General features: G+C 42.7%; 1 protein-coding gene across 1 annotated transcript in view; it reads left to right on the forward strand.

Moving 5' to 3' along the window:
- Positions 1-21,787, forward strand: part of KCNQ1 (potassium voltage-gated channel subfamily Q member 1) — a 407,444-nt gene that overhangs the window by 143,110 nt on the left and 242,547 nt on the right. The window contains exon 10 of the mRNA XM_024255585.2: positions 379-520. Within this exon, the coding sequence (XP_024111353.1) occupies positions 379-520 (142 nt within the window). The remainder of the gene's footprint in view (positions 1-378; positions 521-21,787) is intronic.

Raw genomic sequence — 21,787 nt, forward strand, 5'->3', positions numbered from 1 at the left:
GCTCCCTCACTTCAGGCGCCCTTTTCATGCCCTGCTGGCCCCCAGCCTGTTCCCCCGATATGCATTCACCCCTACTGGTCACAGCCCCTGTTACCACCTCCACTGGCACCATCTTGTATGTTTGTCTGCTTCCTGCTGCCCTGTTAGCGAGGCTGTGAGCTCACAGGGCAGCACCTGGGCCAAGCCCCCCATGTGACCCCCAGCAGCCCTGCCCTGTCTCTGTGTGAGGACCCTGGAGCTGGCCCCAGGCCTCAGGTCCCTGTCCGGGTGTATGTGGCGGGGGCTGGGCTCAGGGCGGCAGCACAGGCACTCTGGGGCCAGCGTAGGGCCTGGCAGACGATGTCCAGGAACCGCTAATCTGTTGTCTTGTTTTTTTAGGTAAAGAAAAAAAAGTTCAAGCTGGACAAAGACAATGGGGTGACTCCTGGAGAGAAGATGCTCACAGTCCCCCATATCACGTGTGACCCCCCAGAAGAGCGGAGGCTGGACCACTTCTCTGTCGACGGCTATGACAGTTCTGGTGAGAACCCCTCAAGCAGGTGTGGTCCGCGGGGTCAGGAAGGTCACTGCCGTTTTTTGGGAGCCCGAGCAAGCCAATGAGTTTCTCCCTTGGGTTGTGGTCTCTGATGACGAGGTATGAACAGACAGAGGGTGGAGCTGCTAGAAACTTCTGTAAACCTTCCAGCTGCCTTCCCCTCAGAGTCTTCCCAAGGAGGGGCTAGCCACACCTTCTGTTGCTAGAGGAAGCCTGGGCAGGTGATGGGATGGGTCAGCTCCATCCGGCTGTACTGAGGGAAGGCTGTGTTCCTGATTCCAGCTGCCTGGCTTCCTCCCAGCCGAGCCCACGGGCTGTGGTTGGAAAGTGGCTAGGGTGACCTCTGGGCCCACTGGCAGGGAGGCCAGAGGTAAGGGGTTTGGGGATGGGGCCCTGGAGGAGCAGCACCAGGCCTGGGTAAAACGTAGGGGGCCTGACGGGACAGGCCCTTCTCATGCAGCCCAGGGGCCCCAAGTCTGTGCGTGATGGTGTGGCTCGGACCTGCATCCCTCCTCTCACCCCTGCAGCGGGGGCTGGGATGGAGCTACCTTCTGCGGGACCTGACGATTGGGTGGCAGACCTGTCTAGGGTTTAGTCCTCCATCCCTGGTGAGGGGTTTTACCCACGCTAACTCATAAGCACAGCTCTTTGGCAGACGTGGAGAGCGAGGCCCTGGAGGCTGGGCTCGTGTGCTCCAGCCACACGGCGGGCATACAGCAGTGCCCGGTTGTGGCTTCCACGAGTGAGGCCCTGGAGGCTGGGCCTGTGTGCTCCAACCACACGGCAGGAACACAGCAGTGTCTGGTTGTGGCCCCCCTACGCCTCCCGCCAACTTCTGCTGTTCCCAGAAGTGCAGCTGGCTGAGCACATACACAGCAGGTGACCTGTGGTGATGCCAGGGCATTAGCGCTTGGCCTCCCCAGACTGCTTCAGGGCAGACCTGGCCTCCTGGCTGCATCAGGAGGCACACGTGATGCATCCATCATCTTGGGACCAGTTTTGAGACAAACATCCTATAGGGCAGGACCATGAACTGGGCAGCTCTACAGAGTGTTAGGGGCTGGAGACCTCATGCTCACTGGCCATGGATGCCACAGATGCCCTTGAGAGTTAGGAGATGTGGAAGGGACTCACTTCTGGGGACTGTGATCCCAAACTGCCAAATTCTCTAGCAGCTCTCTTAAAACCAAATGTGAAGGATTCTGGCTTTTTCTGTCCTCTGAGCCCAGCGTGGGGTATTTGAGATAGCTGTGCTGCCTGCCACCAGGACAGGGGTGTGCACCTTGTCTTCCCAGGAGAAAACACAGCAAAGCCTGTTTGCTCCCTAGTGCCTCGTGCAAAGGTGCCATCTGCGGCCCTGCTTGCTGCTTCCTCTGAGGCAGACATAGTGGTGACTGTGTTCTGATACAACGATGGCACTTGCCGGATGCTGCGCTGCAGCACCAATGCAGAGGCCCTGGCAAATGTTCGCAGAAGCCCCTGTCCCAGCGCGTGGTCCCCCTTGGAGGAAAGGGGCACCTGTTTTGAAAACACTTGGTTACCATGTTGCCAGAAAGAGGCACTAGTTTAGGCCCCACGTGAAACAGTGGCCTTGCCCTCCCGGCGTGGGAGAGCCCTCATCTTCCAGGTGGTGGGGGGAGCACAGCATTTGAAGCCCACTCCCCTTTGACCACTTGCTGTTGTCCAGACAGACATCACGCACGTGGGCCTTGCATTGGTTCCTGCTCAGCTTGTTTCTGCTGACCCGGTTTCTGCTCCTTGAAGTCTCAGCCCCCTTCTTTCATGCCTCCAAGGCATGTCCCTCTAAGGAGGCTTGACCCCACCCTGGAGGGACTGCTCCCTACTCTCCCTGCCTTCCATGCCCCATGGGAGGGCTCCACGTGGCCCAGTCCCTTGGAGGCTGGTCCCCACTGTTCCAGACTCTGGGCTGTTGGAAGCCAGGCCCTGCCTCAGTTGTGCCAAGTGGCCAGGGTTCTATGCCTGGCAGAGGAGGTGGGTCATACACCTTGCTCTCCCATCCAGGTAATATGATCCATTCCCTCCTCAGCAGCCGTCCCTTTACCCTTTGGTCATTTCTGCATCCATCCCTCCCTTCTCAGACCTCTTCCCAGTGCCTGGGACCAACCCGAATGTCCCAGCCTACCAGCAGTTGTAAGGATGCTGTCACGTCTTATGCATGGCAGAGAGGGGACAAACCCACCCTATTCGCAACCCTTTGTGCTCGCAGGCACCGGCCCAGCCCGCCAAGCTCCAGTTCATTCAGGATGGCTCACCTGCATCCCCACCTCCTTGGCAGGAGGCTAGGTGGTGTTCCCTGCCCCTTGGGGCTTTCCTGGGCATCCCATGTGGAAGTCACCAGGCAAGACCAAGTCCAGGCACCCGCTCCACTGGGCACCAGGCTCCCCGGGACTTAGATGCCATCAGGATTTGGCTGGGACCCGACCACATCTCAGTGAGCCCCTGGGACGTGCTTCCGCCTGCCCGCTGGAGCCAGCACAAAGGGCAATTGTGCCAACCAATGCCCAGTACCCCCACAGCTCTGGATTCAGGGCTGAGACCATTGTCTCCATGCAAATGGGGGCTTTCTGCACATGCTAACGGGCAGGTGGGCGTGGCCGAGGGCTGGGGACCCAGCCTGTGTGCGGCCTGGAGAAGCACCGCTTGCTGCTTGCTGAATGCGGGGCAGCGCGAGTCGATGCCGTCCATTCAGGCTGGTTAGTGTTATGAAGTCATTAGTGCTGTCTGCGGAATGTTAATGAGGGGCAAGTGCGGAGAAAGTCAGGCGCCTTTTGTGGAATGCTCCTCCACGGAGAAGATTTTTCTTTCCTGCTGGAGTTTTTTCTTTCCTAACTTGATAAGTCAGCCCCGGCTGGAGCCACCAGATTTCTGGAGCCTGAGCTGTCGGCCTGGCCCCCAGGGACCCAGAGCGGCCCCTGATACTCCTGAGTCCCCTTTGCACAGGAGGCTCTTGGAGAGCCCTGGCATGGGGAGAAGGGGATGCTGATCCCAAAGCAGATGCCACCCCTGGGGAAGCCCCACAGCCCCACTCCCGCAAGGCGGGTACGAACAGCCACACTGAGTCCCCCGCAAAGTCAAACCCAGGCCTTGACCTTGTCTGGCTGTGCTTTCTGTTGTGTGAACCTGCAGATTAGGCAGAAGTCCCCTTGACCCTGCCTCAGGGCTCCTACCTGTGCCATCCACCTGCACACAAGCCCCTTCAGCTCATGCTCTAGCTGGTGCTGTGCGGTGTTGGCCCCATTTATAGATGGAGAAACGGAAGGCTAGGGCCGTGTGGGGAACTCCTGAGGACACCTGTGTGTCCTGACACCTCACTGAGCCTGTCAAGAGGCACAGGCAGGTATGGCAGTGGCAGACCTCAGGGGAGGGAGGCTGGGAAGGTAGAAGGTCCCCCACGGTAGCATCAGAACACAGACTAACCTGTAGCAAAAATGGGCTGTGTAGTCCCTGCAGAGCAGCCTCACTGAGGGGAGGAACCAGCCCTCATCCCACGTGGCAGGGCCCGCTGCCGCTCCCCCAACCTTCTGACCTGGGTGGGGAGGGAGGGGAATGTCAGCAGCCACCCAGCCCGAGAGCCAGAGCACAGCAGGGGCTGGCCAGCCTAGCCCTAGAGTCTTTGCAGTGAAGTGTCACAGACTGTTCATGAAGGATGCATGGGGACCCAACCACATGCCACTTGGCTTGGCAGTGTCGAAGGGACTGGGGACCTGCGAGGATGCGGTGGCCATTGTCCGTGCCCAGCCTGGGAAGCCTGACACTCACAGCCTGGCTGCTGCCGCCTTGGGGGTCCTGAAGATCCTCTGTATGCTTGCGGGGTGGGGGCAGACACACAGGCAGCCTCCTGCCCAGAGGGTCCAAGCGGGCATGGGCCATCCACATCTGCAGGTCAGAAGAGGCCTGGGCTGGAGCCGCATACTGGCCATCCTGCCTCACGGTCCCTGCCTCAGAACCACTGTGTTCACTCTGCCTGGAACTGTCTTTCCTGGATCCCAGAAGTCCTGAAGAAGCTGTCTCCATCCTGCACTGCCCACCCCGTCCCTCCTCCACTCCAGTTGTCTCCACAGCCAGGTCATCATTGACCAGGTTGTCCAGTCCCCTCCTCACAGGGGAGTGGCCCTTTGTCTTTCCCCACTGACCCTTCCCAAGCTGGTACCATGCCTAACCCATGGTGGGTACATGATCAAAATGCAGGACTGTGCCACCGGGGTTTTGTCTTGACAAAGGGGCCGGCGGCAGGTTGTCAGAGAAGGGCTGGCCGGAGGTGGCCTCCTGAACACCCCTAGGAGGCCAGAGGAGACTTCCCCAAATTCACTAGTTCTGGAGGCCACCTCAGAGGCCTTTTGTTGCTCAGAGAACACTAGGCTGGAAGGTCGTGGTCTGTGACGTAGGATCGGGCAGCACGCACCTTTCCATCTGGCCTGGAGGTGATTCTGAAGGGCTTCTGGGGAGGTGTCTTCAAAGCTGTGCCGGTGTGTGTCACCACGTGTTTGCCAGGTGACCTGGGACTATTGTGTGGTTTTCCGTTTGTGAAGTGGGGCAGTGTGCTGGAGGAGCATACATCACACACCCAGAGGTCCCCAGTGTGGCCTGGGGGCTCATCGTTCACACTTGTGTGTGTGCTTTTTGGAGGCATGCATCATGGAACAGCCTCACCTCTCACTTCTGCCCTTGTGAGCCTGGTTTTCACAGGGTCAAGCTGTAGACTTCTCCTGCTCCCGGCTCCAAGTCCTCAGCCCAACACACCAAGCCTGGCCTTTCACCCACTCCTCCATTCAAAGCTGTGCGTTCTGATTGTGCATTTTTGGTGGCTGCTGCAGGATTAAATCCTGAATGCTTTGCCATTTGAGATCAAAAGTCACCCCAACTCCTCTGGAACCTCACTGGGACCTCAAGGTGCTCCAGATCCTACTGCCTCCTGCCGTTTCCTGGGCCTTTGTTGCCCAGTATTTTGGTTTTGTCTTTTAAACAATCCTCTTTTTGTTGATGCTGCATACATCTAGATATTTACTCACAGACTTGCAGTTTTCTGTCTCACCATTTGGATTTAATTTCCTTTTTCCTGAAGTCTGTGTTTCCTTCAGTGAAGATAAACGCTCAGTTTCTGTTTGTCTGAAATATTTTTACTTTGCCTTTATTCTTGGATGATGGTTTCGTTGGGGGAAAGTAACAGGTTAATATGTACATTTTGTCTGAAGACTCTGGAGCTATAACACTGCAGTCTCCTGGCTTCTGTGGGTCATCAGGCTAATTGATTTTCCTTTGTAAGTGACCCTCCCTACCTCTAGTGACTTCAGAAACCTTCCTTTTGACTTTAGTATTCAGAAGTTTCAATGTACTATACCAAGATGGTGTATTATTTTTATTTATCATGCCTACAATTTGTTGTGATTCCTGAATCTGAGGGTTTATGTCTTTCATCAACTGTGGAAAGTCAGTACCATTATGTTGTAGAATATTGCCTCCCCTAATGCTTCTGATCTTTTCCAGAAACTTCTATTTGACCATCTCATTGTCTTCCTCAGCTGTTTCATAGATTTTCTGTCTCTGTCTCCCTCTGCTTCATTCACAGAATGTTCTATGCAGTTTCTAACTCTTGAGATGTTTCTGTTCCACTGCTTTATCTACCCACTGAGACTTTCAGTTATATATTTTTTCCATCCCTATAAATCCTTGTATGTGGGTTTAATTTGCTTGATTTTAGCATCTTGTACCTTTCTCATATTTTAATAACTACAACTTTTAATCTTTAGGTCACTTGAACATGTGTATTTTGTACCCTCTATCCCGTCATTTCATCATCTGCAGTTCTTGGAGAGTCTAATTCTGTTCACTGTGGTTTTTCCTGACTCTTGCTTATGATGGTGCATTTCATTGTGGGCTTGCAATTTAGATCATGAGTTTGTGTGGTGGATGTTTTTGTTTGTGGGGTTCCTATGTATCCTGCATAAGGTACATGCCTCTGGAGAAGCTGCACTTTTGCTTGTACAGAGTGACCCAGTGAACCAATCCAGGACCTTCATGATCCATGTTTTAGATGTGGGATCTTCTAGACAACCTATGCAGTGTAAACAGAAACCCCAATCTCCTGTGAGAGCAAGTCCAAGTAACATATATTGAGAGGAGAGTTTTATTTTATAAAGTAAAACTGTCTTTATTTGCAGAAGACATGGTTATCTATGTAGAAAATCTGATGAATATACAAGATGACCACTATGACTAATATATGAGTTTAGTAAGGTGGCAGATACAAGATTAATATACAAAAATCAATTCCATTCATATATTCTTGCAGCAAATAACCAGAAATTGAGATTTTTAAAATACAGGCATGTCTCATTCTTATTGACTGCACTTCGGTTTGTTGCACTTTGCTGATAATGCATTTTTTTTACAAATTGAAGGTTTGTGGCAACCTTGCTCAAGTTGAAGCCAGTACTCATTTACCATTTCAACAATCCTAGGGCCCTTAAGAATTATGCTAAATCTACTCTGCTTGTGCTCTATAATGGAACAACAAAGCCTGATGACAGTACATCTGTTGACAACCTGGTTTTACTGAATATGTTGAGCCCATTTTTGAGACCTATTGCTCAGACAAAAGGATCCCTCTCAAAATGTTACTGCTCATTGACAGTGCACCTGGTCATCCAAAACCTCTGATGGAGATGTACAAGAAGATTAGTGTTGTTCTTATGCCTGTTAACACAACATCCATTCTGCAGCCCATAAGCAAGGAGTAATGCCAACTTTGAAGTCTTATTATTTAAGAAATACATTTTATAAGGCTATAGCGGCCATAGATAGTGATTGCTTTGATGAATCTGGGCAAAGTAAATTGAAAACATTTTAGAAAAGAATCACCATTCTAGATGAAATTAAGAATATTAGTGATTCATGGAAGAAGGTCAAAATATCAGCATTAACAGGAATTGGGAAAAAGTTGATTCCAACCCTCATGGATGACTGAGGGGTTGAAGATTTTAGTGGAGGAAGTAACTGCTGATGCTGTGAAAACTGCAAGAGAACTAGAATTAGAAGTGGAGCCTGAAGATGTGGCTGAAATATCATTAGTTATTAGAGAAATGCAAATAAAAAACACAATGAAATACCACTACCCAATTATTATATTGTATAAAATTAGGGAGATGGATGATACCAAGTGTTGGTAAAGATGTGTCAGAGGTGGAACTCTTATATGCTCCCAGTGAGAATGCAAAGTCCAAAGCGATGCAACCATTTGGGAAACAGTTCAGCAGTTTCTTAATGTGTTAAATACATACCTACCATATTCTACAGCGATTCTACTCCTAGGTATTTATCCAGGAGAAATAAGATCATATGCATGCCACCATTTGTACATGGAATATTCATAGCAGCTTTATAAAAACTGGAAACCCAAAACTGGAAGCAACCCAAATGCCCATCAACATTTGAATAGATTTTTTTCAAAGTTGTGGTATATTCCTACAATGGAATACTACTTAGAAATACAAAGGAATGAACCATTGATATGCCTACAATATGGATAAATTGCAACATAATTATGGTGAGTGAAAGAAGCCAGACCAAAAAAAAAAGAGTACATGGTATCTTATTTATGTAAAAATCTAGAAAATGACCACTAATATAGAGTGACAAACAAGTCAGTGGTTATCAGTGGTTACCTGGGGATCAAGGATAGTGGTAGGAGGGAAAAGGACAAAAGGGCACAAAAAAACTTTTGGGGCAGTGGATATGTTCATTATCATAATGATGGCGATGGTTTCATCATGTGTTAAAAGTTACCAAATTGCACACTTTAAACATATGCCAGTTACGTCAATTATACCTCAATAAAACTGTTTATAATAAATATAAATATATATATTTTGCATAGCAAAAAAAAAATACCGAAAATAATTTTTTATTGATAACCTAAAGAAACCAGTTGCCACTCACCTATAGGCATGGGGCTAATTTAATTGCTATATAAAAACACTCTTGTAAATCAAGATAGAAGTTAAAGGATATTAAAACAGTTCACAGAAAAGGAAATATCAATGATTCTTAAGAATGAAAATATGCTGGATGACTTCAATTATGACAAGAGAAATGCAAACTAAAGCAATGGAGTTTTTGAAACTTACCTGATTATTAAATATCAAAGAGTTTGATAACACTCTATGGGTATGTGTACAGGGAAACTCTCAGTCTCAGTCATTGATGTTGGAAAAATAAATTGATACAAACCTCTGTGGAGATAAATAAGGCAATTTCAATCAAAATTAAAGATGCATATACCTTTGAATCATTCTAGAAATTTATTCTACACATATCTTACACATCTGCAAAATAATCCATCATCATGATATTGATTTCTGCAATTGTTAAGTAGCAAAAAAATTGCAAACCACCAACATACCCATCAGTGGAGGTCTGCTTCAAGTATTATAACTCCGTTAAACAGCCATCAAAACTGTGAAGCTGCACTCTCATCACTGGTGCAGGACATCCCTGATATCTGATCCTAGAAATAACAGTACATCTTTCAGAAGAGTATGAAATCTGCCACCATGTGGTGGCAAATACAATGGTTTACAAAACAAAGTTTTATCTACCTTGTTCTGTGTCTTGGAACTGTTTGAAGAACATTGGGATTATCTTTTCTGTAGAGGTTAAATAGAATTAAGTTGTAAAACCATCTGGGCCTGATACATGTTTTATAGGACATCTTTAGTAATTTCTTTTTAGTCTGTTTTATGATATGTTGTTCTAAATTAGTTTATTGCATCTTTTGGAGTAATTTATTCATTGCTATTTAATTTCCTCAAGCATTTCAATTGCGTTGCCACTTGGTAGCAACTGATTTTTTCCTTTAGTGATTTTATGGTCTTCTCTATCATCTCTTCATTTTTCTTTTCCTTTATGCCTGAACTTTTGTAGTTTTTCTCCTTTTTTCTTAATCAAGCACATGAGAAATTTATCTATTTATATTTTATTATCAGAAAACTATCTTTGTACTCTTTGTTATCTATTTCATTAATCTAAGCTTTTGTAGCTATTAATTCCCTTTTCTTGGCTAACTCTATTTTTGTTTTCTTTTACTTAAGAGTCATAGTTCATTTATTTGAAGTTCTTCTACTAAAGGCATTTCTAAAGGCTATAAATTTTCCTCTGATTGCAGCTTTAGCTGTGACACATAGATCTGATTATGAAATATGTTCCTTTTCATTGCTTTCTTGATAGTCTTAATTTTGTGTTTTGATTTTTCTCTTTAGAGTTCTTTTAATGTCTTCTTAATTTTTAAGCAGTAAATTTTTATCACTGTTATTTATTTCTAATTTAGTAGGCTTACAGTGAAAGGATGTAGCCTATGAAGTCTCCACTTTTTTTAAAATGAAGATTTTCTTTGTGTCCAAGTATGAAAATAAAATCATTATTTTTGTAAATGCTCCACAGACCTCAGAAAATACCTTCTGTATTTGTAGGACACAAAGTTTTATTTGTATACATGGACAGATAAAATGTACATTGAGATGGATTGTATATATATACTTATTCATTGCCTCATTTAGGTCTGCTCTGCCCTTAGTTAAAAAAAAAAAAAAAAAAAAAACCTAATACATCTGCCAAATTCTGAGACAGGAAAATTAAATCTTCCTGTACAATTATGTTTCTAAAAATTGAGTGGCAGCTTTCATGGAGTGGTTTGGAGCACAGCCTATACGGCCAGCCTTCTTAGAGCCATAGCCCAGCTCTGCCATTTTCTTACGTGGCCCTAAGCAAGCTACTACATTCTCTGTGCCTCAGTTTCCACATCTGTGAAATCAGGATCCTAACTGTGCCTGCTCCCAGGACTCCTGTGTTGACTGAGTGAGTTAGAACATGTAAGTGCTCACCCAGGGCCCATATGCAGCAAACAGTCTTGTGTCTCTGCTGCCAAACTGGCCCCAGGCTCTATCAATACCAGATCTGCTCTCCTCCCCTTCCAAACACTCATACCACAAATCTAGGGGCTATTCTTTCTTTTAGTGTCCTTAATATTGTATTACTTTCTAATATTCACACTTTAACTTTACAGATGATTAGAATGGAATAGATGTGTTTCAGTACAGAACTTTTTTCTTATGTTTGCTTGGGCTCCCCTCTTCTCTGTTACCTATGTTGATAATCTATGATTTGTTTTCTTACATTTTTCCCGATGTTCATATAATATTCAATGAAATAAAATATATGTGATATAATGAAGGCATTATCATTGTTTTCCAAACTCATGGGATCATATCATACCTGCTTTCTGCATCTTGTTTTTCTCAATCAGTGAAATAGTAAAAATGGCTCTAAGGCCGCTGAAACAATTTTATTTTGATTTAATTCTATCTCGAATTGAATTTTATTTCTATTTCAATTCTATTCTAAAATTTATGACCTCTGCTTAATTTCCTTTGGTGTACATACTCTGTGATGTTCTCTATCACTTAAAATTCATTTTGTTCAAGAACATAGGTTCTTGAACCTGTTTCTATGTACAGAACTTTTATTTCTATGTGTTAACTTTCCAGAATGTATTAGTTTGCTAGGACTGCCATAACAAAATACCACAGGCTGGGTGGCTTAGACAGCAGACATTTATTTCTCACAATTCTGGAGGATAGAAGTCTGAGATCAAGGTGTCAGCAAGCCTGCTTTCCCTGAGGCCTCTCTCCTTGCCTTGCAGATAGCCGCCTTCTTCCTGTGTCTTCACGTGGCCATTGCTCTGTGCACTTGCACCCTGGTGTTTCTCTGTGTGTCCAAATATCCTTTTTCTTTAAGGGCACCAGTCACACTGGATTAGGGCCCACCGTAAGAGCCTCATTGTAGCTTCATCACCTCTTTAAAGGTCCTGTCTCCAAACATGCTGAGTCACATGCTGAGGTATTAAAGACTAGGGCTTCAATTGCAAACCTTGTGGGACACAATTCAGCCCGTGACACAGGAACAGGCTTGTTAATTTCAGTGATGTAGCAAGGTTGTTTTTCTCGGGTTGTCTGACCTTGAATTCCACAGGCAGGGTTCCTCTTTCCCGGCCGGCATTCCTGCCCACCAGTCCTGGCAGAGTGACTTATTGTCAGCCAAGTGGGGCAGAGTTTCTCCACTGTACCTCTATTGAAATCTAGTGCCGGATAATTCTTTGTTGAGGGAGGAAGTCCTGTCTATTGCAGGATGTTTAGCAGCATCTCCGGCCTCAGTTATGACCACCAAAAACATCTCCACATGTTGCTACATGTCCCCTGGAGGGCAAAATTGCCCCCAGTTGTGACCTGCTGAGCTAAAGCGGTCCCTCAGGATTGTTTCTTAAAACAAAACAAACTTTATTTGGCAATAATTTTGAACTACAGAAAAATTACAAGCATGAGATATAAAACACCTACATACCCTTCACTGAGATTTACCAGTTTACTAATTGTTACATTTTGCCACATTTGCTTTATCATTTGAACCCCTTTCTCTACATTATATTCACATAACATGTTTTTCTGAAACATCTGTGAGTTGCATACTCCACAGCCCTTTGCCCCTAAACATTTTGCTGTGTATTTCTGAAAAATAAAGATACTATCTTTGAAAGCAGTAATACAGTTATTGACTTCTGCGATTAAACATCGATATAATACTTTGACCTAATTTAATGCCTATGTTCCCGTTTTGTCAGTTGCCATGACAATGTCCTTTGTAGCATTTTTTCCTCCACTGCAAGATCCAGTTCAGGGTCAGTACTGCCTTTAGATGTGTCTCTTCAGTCTTCTTTAATCTGGAACATTTCTAGTCTCTTTCTCTGTTATGACACTGATATTTTTTAAAGATACAGTCCTGCCACTTCTTGGGGGAGTCTGATGTTTCCTCCGGTTAGATCCATGTTGTGTACTCTGTAAGTGACCTGATGTCCTTCTCATTGTACCACATCCTGAGGCACACAGTGTATCTGCCCCTTATTAACGATGTTATTTTGATCACCAAATTGAGGCATTATCCACTTTTCTACCCTACAGTTACTATATTTTGCCTTGCAACCAATAAACAATCTGGGGGAGATTCTTTAAGGCCATGCATATACCCTGCTACTTATTAAAAAAAAGTCTCTCCAGATTTAAATGCTTTTGGAAACCAGGCTTTATTGTGGTAGTTGCAAAAATGATAATTTTCCAACTCTAGCACCCCTTCCACGAAAGCACAGAAAGAAAAAAAAATACTGTCCAGTTGGAATGGTTACCTCATTGTGGTTTTGATTTGCATTTTCCTAATGATGCTGAGCATTTTTCCATGTGCCTAGTGCCCAATTGTGTATCTTCTTTAGTGAAATATTTATTCAGATCTTTTGCCCATTTAAAAAAATGACACTTTCAAGCTTTTTATTTTTAGACATTCATATGCAATGGTAAGAAATAATAGGGATCCCATGCACCCTTTAGTTAGTTTCCATCAGTGGTAGCATCTTCTCAGACCATAGCACAATATGATAACCAATATGACGCAATATGTCAACAGCAAGAGTCCAGATACACAGTGTTTCTGTCACCACAAGGATTCCCATTATTTGTCCTTTTACACCAACTTTCTGCCACCCCATCCCTCTAATCCCCGGTGACCACTAACCTGTTCTCTGATTCTGTAGTTTTGTCTTTTCAAAAATGCTGTGTAAATGGAATCACACAGTACACAATATCTTAGAAACTGGGTCTTTTGGCTCAGCATCATTCTCTGGATTCATTCAAGTTGTTTTGTATAGTGAGAGTTCATTAAATCATAGTGCTGAGTGGAATTTCATGGTATGGACATGTACCCCAGTTTATTTAACCATTCCCTCATCCAAGGACATGTGGGTCATTCCCAGTTTGGGCTATTACAAATCATAGTAGGCTGAACAATGGCCCCCAAAGTAGCCAGGTCCTAACTCCTAGAACCTGTGACTATCGCCTTCTAAGGCAAAGGGCACTCTGCAGATGTGTCAAATTAAGGACCTTGAGATGGAGAGATCATCCTGGATTATCTGAATGGGCCCGGTGTAATCACAAGGCTCCTTATAAGAGGGAGGCAGAAGAATGTTTGACTATAGAAGAGAAACGGGGTTACGTGGCCACGGAAGCAGGAGCAGGAAATGGCAATGTGATTTGAGGAAGGGGGTCACAAACCAAAGAATGCAGGCAGCTTCCAGAAGAAAAGGCAAGGAAAGGGAAGGGATGCTCCCCTGGAGCCTCGAGAAGGAACCAGCCGTGCTGACACCTTGATTTTTCATCCCCTAAGACTCTTTTCAGACTTCTGGCCTCTAGAACTATAAAAAAAAAAAAAAAGCATGTGTTGTTTTAAGCCACTAAGTTTGTGGAAATGTATTACAGCAGCCATGGGAACCTTATACATTGATAAGGATGGCATGAATATTCTTGTAAGGTTCTTGTGTGAACATAAGTTTTTATTTCTTTGGGATAAAAGCCCAAGCTTGTAATTGCTGAGTTGTATGGCAGTTGCATGTTTAGTTTTATAAGAAACTACCAAACTGATTTTCCAGAGTGACTGCACCGTTTCACATTCCCCATTCCTGCCAGCAATGTCTAAGTGATCTAGTTTCTCTGCATTCTTGCTGGCATTTGATGTTCACACTGTTTTTCATTTTATCCATTCAGATAGGTGTGTGGTGAGATCTCATTGTGGTTTACATTTACATTTCCTCATTAGGATGATACTGAACATCTTTTCATGTGCCTGTTTGCCATTTTTATATTCTATGCAGTGAAATTCTTGTTGATATCATTTTTCCATTTTCCAATTAGACTTTTTGTTAACTGTCGAGTTTTGGGAGATCTTTATATATTCTAGATGCTTATCCTAAGTCAGAAACAGGGTACAAATATTTATTCATCGTAGCTTTCATTGTCATCATCTCAACAGGGTACTTTACAGAGCAAACATTTTAAATTTTGATAAGATTCAATGTATCCTTTTTACAGATTGCACTTCTGATGTCAGGTCTAAGAAGTCTTTGGCCCTGGACCCCAAATATCTTCTGCTATAGCTTTTTTTCTAACAGCCTTGTGGAGATATAGTTTACATACCATACAATTCACCCATTTAAAGAATATGATTGAATGGTTTTTAGTATAGACATACCTCAGAGATATTGTGGTTCGGTTCCAGTACACTGCAATAAAGCAAATATTGCAATAAAGCAAGTCACACAAATTTTTTGGTTTACCACTGCATATAAAAGTTATGTTTATATTGTAGTCTGTTAAGTGTGCAGTAGCCCCATGTCTAAGAAAACAATGTGCCTACCTTAATTGAAAGACACTTTATTGCTAAAAAATGCTGACCCAGAATGAAGTGAGCACATGTTGTTGGAAGAATGGCACTGATAGACTTGCTCAATGCAGGCACACACATTTAATTTTTTAAAAACACAATATCCACAAAGTGCAATAAAGTGAAGTGTGCCTATGTATCCCCAGAGCTGTGCAACTGCCACTCCAGTTTGAGAACATTTTCATCATTCCAAAAAGAAACCCAGTGCCTTTTAAATATCACCCCCAAACCCCCTATTCCATCTCCCTCAGCCCTAGGCAATAACTAATCTTTCTCTCTATGGGTTTGCCTATTCTGGACATTTTATAAAAATGGAATCATACAATGTATAGTCTTTTGTGACTGGTTACTTTCACTTAGCATCATGTTTTCAAGGTTTGTGCTTCAGTGCTTCTTTTTTTTTTTTTTTTTTCCGAGACAGAGTCTCACTCTGTCGCCCAGGCTGGAGTGCAGTGGCGCGATATTGGCTCACTGCAACCTCCGCCTCCTGCGTTCAAGCAATTCACCCACCTCAGCCTCCCAAGTAGGTGGGATTACAGGCACGCACCACCAAGCCCGGCTAATTTTTGTATTTTTAGTAGTGATGGGGTTTCGCCATGTTAGCCAGGCTGGTCTCAAACTCCTGACCTCAGGTGATCCGCCCACCTCGGCCTCCTAACCTGCTGGGACCACAGGCGTGAGCCACTGCACCCGGCCCTTGTGCTTCATTCTTTTATGAATGAATAATCTTCCATCGTATGATATACAATGAATAAACATTTTGTTTATCCATTCATTTGTTGATAAGCATTTTAGATTGTTTCCACGTTTTGACTACTATGAATAATACTTCTAGAACACATGGGTTTTTGTGTGGACATGTGTTTTCATATCTCCTGGGCATGAAAGAGATATGAAAGGCTGGGTGTGTTGGTGGCTCACGCCTGTAATCCCAACACTTTGGGAGGCCAAGGCAGGTGGATCACCTGAGGTCAGGAGTTCGAGACCAGCCTGGCCAACATGGTGAAACCCCATCTCTACTAAAAATACAAAAATTAGCTGGGCAGGGTGGCAGGTGCCTATAATTCCAGCTACTCGGGAGGCTGAGGCAGGAGAATTGCTTGAACCTGGGAGGAAGGGGTGAGCCAAGACTGCGCCACTGCACTCCAGCCTGGGCAACAGAGCAAGACTCTGTTTCAAAAAAAAAAGAAAGAAAAGAGAGATATGAAAACACATGGGAGTGGAAAGCTGAGTTAAATGATAACTATCTTTTTTTTGAGATGGAGTCTTACTCTGTCGCCAGGCTGGAGTGCAGTGGCGCGATCTCAGCTCACTGCAACGTCTGCTTCCTGGGTTCAAGCGATTCCCCTGCCTCAGCCTCCCAAGTAGCTGGGATTACAGGCACATGCCACCATGCCCAGCTAATTTTTTGTATTTTAGTAGAGACGGGGTTTCACCATGTTGGCCAAGATGGTCTCGATCTCCTGACCTCGTGATCCACCCGCCTTGGCCTCCCAAAGTGCTGGGATTACAGGCGTGAGCCACAGCACCCGGCCGATAACTATCTTTTTGAAGAACTGACCAATTATTTCCAAAGTGGGTGCATCATTTTACATTCTCACCACCAGCATATGAGCACTGTGCAATTTCTCCACATCCTCACCAACACTTGCTATTATCTTTTTTCAATTATAGCCATCTTAGTGGTTATTAAGTGGTATCTCCTTTTGGGTTTGATTTACATCTTCCTATGACCAATCACGTTGAGCATCTTTTCATGTGTTTATTGACTATATATATGTCATCACTGAAGAAATTTCTATTCTGATTTTTCATCCATTCTTTAAGTTGGGATATTTGTCTTTTTGTTTTTGAGTTGAAGGAGTTATTTATATATCCAGTAACAAGTCTCCTATCAGATAAATTATTTGCAAATATTTTCTCCCATCTGTAGGTTGTCTTTTCACTTTCTTTAAGGTGTCTTTTGAAGCACAAAAGCTTTTAATTTTTATGAAGTCCGATATATCTATTTTTTTTCTTTTGTTCCTTGTTCTTTGGTGTTATATCTAAGAAACCTCTGCCAAATCCAAGGTCATAAAGATTTACCCTTATGTTTACCCTAAGAATTTTATAGCTTTATCTGTTATGTATTTATGTCTTTGATCCACTTTGAGTTAATTTTTATATATGATGTGGAGTGGTCCAATTGATTTTTCTCATGTGGATATCAGTTGTTTCAACACTATTTGTTCAAAAGACTATTCTTTCCGCGTTGAACGTTCTTGGCATCCTTGTCAAAAATCAATTGACCATAGATATATGGCTCCATTTTTACACTCTGATTCTATTCCCTTGATCTATATATCTATCTCATGCCAGTATCACATTTTCTTGAATACTGTTACTTTGTAGTCAATTTGGAGATCAGGAAGTGTGAAGCCTCCAACTTTTCTTTTTCAAAATTGTTGCTATTCTGGGTCCTTTGCATTTTCATATGAAGTTGAACATCAGCTTATTATTCTACAAAGAAACCAGCTTAGATTCTGGTAAGGATTGTGTTGAGTTTGTAGATCAACATGATTCCGGGAGTGTTGCCATCTTAACAATATTAAGTCTTCCAGTCTATGAGCATGTAATGTCCTTCCGTTTATTTGTATCTTCTTTTCTTTCAACAATGTTTTGTAATTTTCAGAGAATAAGTTTTGTACTTGTTCAATTTATTCCCAAGGTATTTTATTTTTCTTTATTATGGTAAAAATATACATGAAATATATTTTACTCATTTTAAGTATATAGTTATGTGGCATTAGGTAAATTCGCACTGTTGTGCTTTATTCTTTTTTGATGTTGTACATGGAATTGTTTTCTTAATTATATTTTCAGATTGTTTTTTGACAGTGTGTAGAAATACAATTGATTTTTGTACAGATTTTGTCTCCTGCAGCCTTACTGAACTCATTAGTTATAATTGTTTCACAATGGATTCCTTGGGGTTTTCTGTATACAACATTGATACGGTTTGGATGTTTGGTCCCTCCAAATCTCATTAAAATGATTCCCAGTGTTGGAGGTGGGGTCTGGTGGGAGGTGTCTGGATCATGGACCGAGCCCTCATGAATGGCTTGGTACCATCCCCATAGTAATGAGCGAATTCTTACTCTGGTAGTTTATGCTAAGAGCTGGTTGCTTAAAGAAACTGCTACCTCCCTCCACCTTGCTCCTGCTCTTGCCATGTGATATGCCTGCCCCTCTGCCTTTCGCCATGATTGTAAGCTTCTTGAGGCCCTCACCAGGAGCAGATGCTGGTGCCATATTTCCTGTATAGCCTGAAGAACTGTGAGCCAATTAAAATCTTCTTTATAAATTACCCAGCCTTGGGTGTTCCTTTATAGTAATGCAAAACTGGACCAGCACAAAGATTATGTCATCTCCAAATAGTTTTACTTCTTTCTTCCAGTCTGGATTCTTTTTCTTCCCAAATTGTCCTGGATAGAACACTCAATAAATGTTGAATAGAAGTGGAAAGAGCAGATCTCTTTGTCTCATTCCTGATCTTAACGGGGAAACATTCAGTCATTCACTGTTAAGTATGTTATTATCTGTGAATTTTTTTTTTTTTTTTTTGAGACGGAGTCTCTGTCGCCCAGGCTGGAATGCAGTGGTGTGATCTCGGCTCATTGCAAGCTCCACCTCCCAGGTTCACGCCATTCTCCTGCCTCAGCCTCCCGAGTAGCTGGGAGTACAGGCACACGCTGCCACGCCTGGCTATTTTTTTTGTATTTTTAGTAGAGACGGGGTTTCACCATATTAGCCAGGATGGTCTCAATCTCCTGAACTCGTGATCCGCCCGCCTCGGCCTCCCAAAGTGCTGGGATTACAGTCATGAGCCACTGCACCCGGCCAACTGTGATTTTTAATAGATGCCCTTTATCAGGTTGAGGATGTTCCTTTCTATTCCTAGTATATTGAGTAGGGCTTTTTCTCCCATCATGGAAGGGTGTTGAATTTTATCACCCAAATGCTTTTCTGTGTCTTTTATTCTATCATTAATTGCTATAGACTGAATGTGTGTGTTTCCTCAAAATGTATATGTTGAAATCCTAACCCCCAATGTTGGTATGAGGAGGTGAGGCCTTTGGGAAGTGGTTAGGTCATAAGGGTGGAGACCTCATGGAAGGGATTAGTGCCCTTGTGAAAGAGACCTCAGTGAGCTCCTTTTTTTCTTCCATCATATGAGGACACAAGAAGACAACTGTTCATGAACCAGAAAGTGGGTCCTCACCAGACGCTGAATCTGCCAGTGCCTTGACGTTGGACTTCCAAGCCTGTAAAATTGCAAAAAATAAATTTCTGTGTTTATAAGCCACCACTTCGTGGTATTTCATTATAACAGTCTGAACAGACTGACAGAAGTCGTGGTGTTTTGTCTTTTATTCTGTTGATAATGGTGCATTCCATTAATTGATTTTCAGATGTTAACTCAACCTTGCATTCCTGAAATAAGTCCCATTTGGTTATAATGTATAACCCTTTTTAAACATTGCTTGATTTTACTTGCTAGTATTTTGTTGAGGGTTTTACATCATTTTCATCACAGTTATTGTAATGAAATACAAAAATCAATAGTATTCCTATACACTGTCAAAAACAATCTGAAAATATAATTAAGAAAACAATTCCATTTACAACATCAAGAAAGAATAAAGCACAATAGCGTGGATTTACCTAATGCCACAGAACTATATACCTAAAATGGGTAAAATAAATTTTATAAGTTCTCTTTTCATGTTTTTGTCTGGTTTTGGTGTCAGGGTGATACTGGACTGAAAGAATGGATTGGAAAAATTTTCCTCCTCTTCTCTTTTTTTGTTGTTGGAAGAGTTCATAAAGAATTGATATTCTTTAGATATTTGTTAGATTCACCCATCTGGCCCTCTTGGGCTTTTCTTTTCAACTAGTGTTCTCATAACTAATTTAATCTCTTTAACTTGTTACAGATCCATTCACATTTTCTACTTATTTCTTAGTCAGTTTTCATAGTTTTCATCTTTCTAGGAATTTGTCAATTTCATCTAAGTTGTATAATTTATTGGCACAAAATTGTTCATCGTGTTCCTTCATAATCCTTTTTATTTCTGTCAGGTTGGTAGTATACTTCCCTCATTCATTCCTTTTTCCTTTTCTTTTTGAGAAACAGAGTCTCTCTCTGTTGCCCAGGCTGGAATAGAGTGGTGTGATCATAGCTCACTGTAACCTCGATCTCCTAGTCTCAGGTGATCCTTGCCCCTTAGCCTACGACAGGTGTGCACCACAACACCAGCTGTTTTTCAAAAAATATTTTGTAGAGATAGGGTCTTGCTTTGTTGCACATGCTATTCTTGAACTCCTGGCCACAAGCAATTCTCCTGCCTTGGTCTCCCAAAGTGCTGGGATTACAGGTGTGAGCCCCTGCAGCTAGCCTCTTTTTTTTCTTTAATTTGTAAAACTGTCATTCATTTCTGATTTTAGTAATTTGAGTTTTCTCTCTCCCCCTTTGCCTCATGCACTTCCCTCTCTGTCTTTCCTCCTCCCGTTTCTTCCTCCCCTTCTTTTCTTCTCCCTCTCCCTCTCTCTTACCAATCTATCAAAGGTTTGTTAATTTCAAAGAACCAAATTTTGGATTTGTTGACTTTATTATTTTTATATTCTATATTTTATTTCTACTCTAATATTTATTATTTTGTTTTTTTCTACTTGCTTTAGGTTTAGTTTGCTCTTCTTTTTCTAGTTTCCTGAGGTGGAGAGTTGGCTTATTGATCTGAAGCCTTATTTTTTGATATAGGCCTTCATAGCTATAAAATTCCATTTTTACACTGCTTTAAATGTATCCCATAAGTTCTGTTATGTTGTATCTTCATTTTCATTAATCTCAAAGTACATTCCATCTCCCTTGTGAATTCTTTCACCCATTGATTACTTAAGAATGTAGTGTTGTTTAATTTCCACATGTGTATGTTTCCCTAATTTCTTTGCTACTGAGTTCTACTTTTATTCCATTATATTCAGAAAAAAATACCTTGTATTATTTCAATCCTTTTAAATTTATGCAGGTTTGTTTCGTGACTTAGCATATGGTCCTTCTTGGAGAATGTCTCATGTGCACTTGAAAATACTGTATATTCAATGTTGGTTGTTGGGCGAAGTGTTCTATAATTACCTTTTGAGTCTAGTTGGTTTATGGTGTTGCTCATCTTCTGTTTCTTTATTGATCTTCTTTCTTGTACTACACATTATTGAAAGTGGAGTGTTGAAGTCTCCAACTACTATTGTTGAATTGGCTATTTCTCTGTTCAGTTCTGTCAGTTTTTGCTTCATATGTTTTAGTTCTCTATTGTTAGGTGAATATATGTTTATAATCATTGTATCTTCTCATGAATTGACATTTTATCATTATGAGATATTCATGTTTAACTTCAGTAACATTCTTAATTAAGTCTCCTTTGACTTTATTATAGCACTTCAGGTTACTTATGGTTGCTGCTTAACATGATATATCTTTTTCCATCCTTTTACTTTCAGTTGGCATTTATCATCTAAAGTGTGCCTCATATAGACGGAATACAGATGGATCCTGTTTTTCAAATCTGGTCTGACAATTCCTGCCTTTGATTAGATTGTTTAATCCATTCACATTTAATGTTATTATTGATATAATTAGATTTATATCCACAGTTTTACTTTTGGTATTTTCTATGTACTATTTCTTGTTTCTCTATTTCTCCTTTGCTGCTTTCTTTTCCATCTAGTGACTATTTTCTAATATAAATTTTCATTTCTTTTATGATTCTTCAATATTCTATTTGTTATTAGTGTTTGCTCTAGGGCTTACCTTATGTATCGTCTCAAAATTTACTTCATATTTATATTAATCCTGGTGAGATACAGAAGTTATTCCTGTGTGTG

The sequence above is a fragment of the Pongo abelii genome, chromosome 9 (genome assembly GCF_028885655.2).
Source record: "Pongo abelii isolate AG06213 chromosome 9, NHGRI_mPonAbe1-v2.0_pri, whole genome shotgun sequence".
In the NCBI taxonomy this organism is placed as follows: domain Eukaryota; kingdom Metazoa; phylum Chordata; class Mammalia; order Primates; family Hominidae; genus Pongo; species Pongo abelii.